General features: G+C 55.5%; 1 protein-coding gene across 1 annotated transcript in view; it reads right to left on the bottom strand.

Annotated features, from left to right (window-relative positions):
* Positions 1–296: 296 nt before the first annotated feature.
* The window catches only part of FAT2 (FAT atypical cadherin 2), a 56,542-nt gene continuing 50,838 nt past the window's right edge, over positions 297–6,000 (bottom strand). The window contains exons 22-24 of the mRNA XM_048319773.1: positions 4,962–5,115; positions 2,692–3,284; positions 297–1,900 (exon numbers count right to left, since the gene is read on the bottom strand). Coding sequence (XP_048175730.1) covers positions 1,368–1,900; positions 2,692–3,284; positions 4,962–5,115 — 1,280 coding nt within the window. The 3' untranslated portion in view covers positions 297–1,367. The remainder of the gene's footprint in view (positions 1,901–2,691; positions 3,285–4,961; positions 5,116–6,000) is intronic.

Raw genomic sequence — 6,000 nt, 5'->3', positions numbered from 1 at the left:
TTGGGGATGCAAATCAAAGCAGGGCTTCAGTTTGGGTCCTTTCAAGCCCTTTAATCCTGAACTAAGAGATAGAGGAGGCTCATGGTTTCCCAAAGCAGGACAAGGTACTGTGGGTCTGTCTGCCTTGTCCCTCTGGCCCTTACACTATCCTCAAAAATGTATTTAACTTGCTGTCCTGGTACTTCCCTGAAAGGTTCTGGTGTCCAAAATAAGCTGTTTTTCCCCTGGCTGGAGCTAGGCAAGGATGTCCTATTTATTTACAAGAGAATCCCTGAGATAACTGAATAAAACCATAATAGTAAAAAAATCCAAACTCTTTTAATACTTTCCAAAAATTCGACAACAACAAAAAAAGTTACATCAAACAACCAACCAAAGAAAACCTCTCACGAAGAAACGATACATTCCCAAGCACAAGGACAAACAGGCAAACCCACGCTCAGTAGCCTCGGTGCCCCTCTCTGGGCAGAGATTTCAGGCAGTGCTGGCCAGACTTTCTGGGACACAGCACGGAGTCCCTGCTGCTGGCAGGACCATGTACAGCTGCATTCAGCGTGGGACCATGACAGCCACGGGGACAAGGCTGTGCACACAGTCCTCGGGGCAGGGTCCCCCTTTCTTGTGTGAGCACAGCCCGACTGGGAAGCCTGGTTTGAGTCTGTGGGTGGTTCCTGCTGTGACAGACCTTGTTGCTTGGTTTTTCTACAGAAATGGACTCTTTTTTTTTTTTTTTTTTTTTTTTTCCCCTTGGACTTCTGTTAGCCAGTGAGGGATGTGCTGATGGGACCAGCTGCATTCCCTCTTCTCTCTCCCAGTGCCAGGGAGCAGACATGAAGAGGGTTTGCACCAGCTGATCCATTCCACGAGCAAACTGTTGGCTTGATGCAAGCCCTTGGAGCCAGAGCTGGGAGCAGGGAGCCTCTGCTACTCCACATGGGGCACTGCCAGGCTGTGCATTGCTAGTCCTTTCACACCTTTCTCCACCACGACTGCTGCCATACCTGCAGTGCTTGCCCTCCTCCTCCTCATCCTCCCTGCAGCCAGGAAGCCTGGGGTGGGAGGAGGTGGTCCTGCATGGTGTTGGAGGCAGTCCCCTTGGTGAGGAGGCAGGTTAGTCATTGTCATCCCAGGAGCATCCTCCGTGTCCCAGCAGTGGCTGGAGCATTTCCCCTCCATTTGCAGCCAGGAGCACCATGGAGGGCAGCGAGCGGAAAGATCCAGCCAAAATTACAACCCAGCCTTGCAGGGGGAGATGCTGCAAGCTGTGGGGGGCACACACAGACCTCCCTTCAGCAGCGTGTGCCAGCCCCCTGCACTCTGTTCTGCGTGGAGATGTGCTTCTCTCCTCATCCCATGAGCGAGCCCTGTTAGAACATCACCTCCTCGCAGCTCCCGTAGTCACTCTCCACCATGTCGGAGCCCTCGTAGTTGGGTGGTGGCAGGGGCTGGGCTCGGATGCTGGGCTGGTGGCCCAGCTCGCAGTCGGCGTAGGAGGGCTGGGCCACGCTCAGGCGCATGCTGACCCTCTTGTAGCCCGGCTCGGGCTGGTACGGGACCCCCTCGCCCTGCACCAGCTGCGCTGGGTAGTAGCTGATGGCCGTGTACTCGTTCTGGCACTGGGATGCTCCCATGTCCACGGGACCCAGTGGCAGGAAGTCCTCCAGGTTCTGGTTGCTGTAGCGGGGTGGGATGGGGGCTCGCTTGTTGCTCTGGTCCAGCGGGAAGGGGAAGCCCCCGTAGAGAGCGACTGGCTCCGTGTCGGCCGGGGGAGGGGGCGGCGGGGGGAGAGGAGGGTGAGAGGAGGGGGCAGGGGGGCCTTGAATGATCTCGTAGTGGGAATATTCCTGGACATCTGATGACAGGTACCGGGGGGGCCAGTAGGTCGTTTCTGCTGGATAGACTGGAACAAAAGAGAGTCGTGTTAGCTGCAGCTCTAGCAGTTGTTGCCTCTCTCTTGCCCTCCTGCTAATTCCTTCTGTAGGCTCTGAGCCTGTAGGAGATGTGGCAGACTGGGGAGGAGACATGGGGACAGGGGAGGTGTAGTTGCTACTTTGGGAATTGCAGGGACCTGAGATCACCCCTGGTTGTGCTGAGGCAATGTTTCCACCAGCCTACAGGTATCCACTACTTGAGCACCCAAAAGACACACTTCATCATGCTGTTTGGATGCAAGAAACTCATGCTATGAAGGGATTGGGGCAGTGATCCAGTGATCCCCTGGATCTCTCCCTTTCCCTGCAGTTACTCTTGTGAGGAACTCCTGCATGGAGTAACCCTGCTGTCCAGAGCCATTCAAGGTGTTTCCCCGAGAATGTGATGATCCCTTTGCCCAGGAGCACTGATGCAAATGTCTTCACTTAAACTCCCACTGACTTTTAGGATCTTAAGTTTTTCCTTCAATTTTTCTCTTTTTTTCAGGGGGTTTTACCCAGGATCACAGCCTGCTATGCATTAATGGTTTCCCTGCTGACTGTGTATGAGACCGAGCAGGTTAAAGCAGAAAACTGGAATGTACTGGTGGACAGGGAAGAAAGAGCCAATGAAGGCCCTACAGCAGGGCTCAGGCAGTATTTGCCCCTGCTTAGTTTGGCTTTAGCCAACACCATTTCTCCCTCACATTTCCAAACCTCAGATCCACTTCCCAAGGGGAAGAGGGATGTGTAAGAGCAAGAAAAAGCTGTGGCTACTGACCCATCTCCTCCCTGGCCCAGGTGCACTTGATGAAGGACTCGTTGTCAGAGTTGGACGGCGGTGCAGCGGGGGGCAGGTTGGGGGCCACGCTGCACACGATGGTGCCCCGGTGCTTCGGGGCGTTGGCCGAGTTGAAGGTGACGAATTCCGGGGTGCCGGTGGCCTTGCGCTGCTCCGGCGTGGCCCGGTCCAGGTTGTTGTGCGCCGCGTCGCTGAGGATGTTGAGCTCGATGGGGGGCACGCCCTGGGTGCCCACACCCACGCTCTTGGAGAACTCACTCTTGGACAGCAGGTCGGGGTCCTCGCGGGCCACTGGCTTGTGCGCCTTGGCGCGGTGGCGGCAGCGCTTGCGGATGAGCACGAAGGCCACGGCCAGGATGGCCGCCCCCAGCACGCCGGCCGCGATCTCCGCGATCTCCTCGGGACCCAGCGCCCACTGTGTGGGCACGATGGCGGGGGTGATGATGGGCTGGGTGCAGTAGTCCCCCTGGTAATCTGACGGGCAGATGCAGTGGATGGAGCCCTGGCTGCTCACGCAGCGCCCGGCGTTGTGGCACGGGTTGTCTTGGCACTCCTCCGCCAGCTTCTCACACCTGTGGGGAGAAAGGGATGGACATAACCACCATCAGTCTGGGATGCACCAAAACTGCCTCATCCTGTTCAGGGCTCTGGCTTACACCACCCAAGGATGCTCTATCCTGGTCTGCTCTTCCTCCCTCGCTGGATTCTTGCTCCCTGCTTATCCTGGCAGAGGATCTTTGAGTATAAAACGATGCTTTTCAAGAGACCATGTTTTACAGGGTGGTCCTATTTTTCAGTCATGTGCCCAAATTAAAATGGGGGGCTTCCTGCCTCAGAGGGGTGTTTGTAGTTCCAGGGCTAACACTGCATAGAGAGATGCTCTCATCCTGTTAAATCAGGGAGCCCAGGGTCAGTCTAAGGTGTGTTAACCTCTTAAGAAGTCTCCCACGTCCTTCAAGCTCTGTGGAGCCTCTGGATGGTCGGTGGATGTCTGCAGGTTGCTGCAAATATTTGGGGGAAAGACTACCCTGTGAGGTGGTGAGTGGACATCCTTGTTGGAGAGGACTTTTGGTATTTTATGGACCATCTGCAGAACCAAGATGGAATTTCTGATTCTCTGTCCTGCTCCAGCCCACACAACCTAAATATTTGCCAACAGTACAGGGGACCTTCCAACAGCAATGACCTCCCCATGCTAGGGGGAACATACAAGGCTTTATTGGCTTTCCTTCCTTTTTTTGTTCTTATTACTGAACAAACTCTGTGAGGTTTGCACTGCTCTTGTTGTAGTCAGTGATTTAGGATGTGTGAGCTGGTGTGTGCGACGTGCACCCACAGGCTCCGGCTGATTTCAGGTATTACACTGCCACCTAATGCTCAGCTATAGGCTTTTATTCCAAGAGCTGCACGGATAATTTCTGTCTTTGCCTTGATCCACAGGACCAGTGCTCATCCTGGCTAAATGGGCAAGGCAGAAAGATGAACTGGGTGTGATGCTGTTGGAGCCTGCACTGGAAATCTCTGACCAGGCCGGGCTGGAGGCAGGGTGGGGGTCTTGGAGGGGCTGCTGGGTGGGGTGGTAATGCCCATTGCCTTGAGTTGAGATTTGAATTGGTTGAATTGGATGAATCACAGCTGTGAGCTGGGACAGAGATTTCCTTTACATGAGCTCTGTAGAGCTGGTCCTGGATAGAAAAGGTGCCTTTAGCACCTGCAGGATGGGTGTTCAGGCTATTGAAGCAGGGGGCACCTTACAGGCAGCTTCCCCCAACCTCAGAGCACCCTCCTGCCACCCAGTGCAGTGTCTGCCTGTACCCTGCTGCCAGGCCCCCCGCCACAGCTGAGCTGCCCCCACCACAGCCAAGGTGTTCCCATTACTGCTGAACTCGGCTCCCGTCATGAGGAGCAGCAGCGTGCGGGGAGAGACTCTCCCCCAGCAAGGAGAGGCACTGAACTACCCCACAGCACCTGCAGGCACCAAAGCAGCTGTTAAGCAGAGGAGATTTTTCTGTTTTCCCTCCTGCTCAGAGGAGATGGGCACAGAGGGGCAATGGCCACACGATGGCAGAGTTATTTGTGTCCTGTTCCGCTCAGCTCTGCCCTTACACCTCCCAGCTGCAATGCTCAGGTACCCGCTGTTTGCAATTAATCCCAGAGTGCGTGGATCTGGCGAGCTCCAGAAATGTGCAATGCTCATGTCTGCAGCCCATCATGGGATGCCACCTGTCCCAAAGCCCCCCAGGCCTTACCTTTCGCCCAGGTACCAGTCAGGGCAGTGGCAGGAGTAGCCGGTGGCTGAGACGGTGCAGGTCCCCCCGTGCAGGCAGGGCTTGGACTCGCAGGGACTGTCCCCAAGCTCACAGTGCTCACCAGAGAACAGCCCGGGGCAGATGCAGGTGTAACCTGGAGAGGGTGAGAGTGAACATATCTGTGTGGAAAAACGGGCAGGAACAGGGAGGAGCAATGCCTGGTGCCCCCACAGAGGGCTCAATACAGCTACCCAGGCGCAGGTATTTGCTGCTGCAGCAGGTGCTGTGGGGCACCCAGACCATCCCTGGAGGCCTGGTGGGTGTTTTACAGGACCTGGTGTAGTTGCTGGAGGTTGGGTGGCCACTCTGGGGCAATGCAGTGGCACTAGGGAGCTGTTTGAGCAACAAGTCAAGCCTGTCCTCTCCTGACACAGACCAGAGATGCAGTCAGGGCACAGCTTTATTGCATGGAGAAGCTGAGGGACAAATCTGGGATAAAAGAAAGGGAACTTGGCTGGCTGATTCACCGTTTCTGACTCTGCTAAGTGCAATCCCCTGTAATTTGTTGTTCTCAGGAGTCTTTGGTCCTGCGAGTTCTCGTGGTATGAAGTGCCTGTCTCAACATGCCGAGTTTCTCCTGCTTACAGGAGATGTCTGCTCACAGCCAGAGAGAAACCCAGCACAGCCAGGGACTCGGAGGGGGCTCCGGCTGTTTGTGCTTTTGGCTGCTGTTTAGTGTAGCCCTAAGCATGGGAATGTCCCTGGCTGTGCTGAGCTCCTGCTCGTCACCTGGCTGGTGCTGTCATGCAGGAAATCCAGAGTTTCCACCTTGCAGCACACTTGAAAAGTCTTTGCTACTCACCCACAAGCTGAACCCTGCTGTAGAGCATGGGGCAAACAACGGTGGGCCTGTTCCCACATGTGTGTCAGTGGCTGTACCAGAGGGACGTGCTGACACCGGTGCAGCAGGTGCTGGACATTGCCCACAGGGCTGTGTGTGCCCAAACACATGTCCTGGATGTGGGGCTCACTGGTGTTT

This window comes from Corvus hawaiiensis, chromosome 15 (genome assembly GCF_020740725.1).
Source record: "Corvus hawaiiensis isolate bCorHaw1 chromosome 15, bCorHaw1.pri.cur, whole genome shotgun sequence".
NCBI classification, from domain to species: Eukaryota; Metazoa; Chordata; class Aves; order Passeriformes; family Corvidae; genus Corvus; species Corvus hawaiiensis.
Note: the sequence above shows the minus strand (reverse complement) of the source record. Positions and strands in the feature narration are given on the sequence as shown.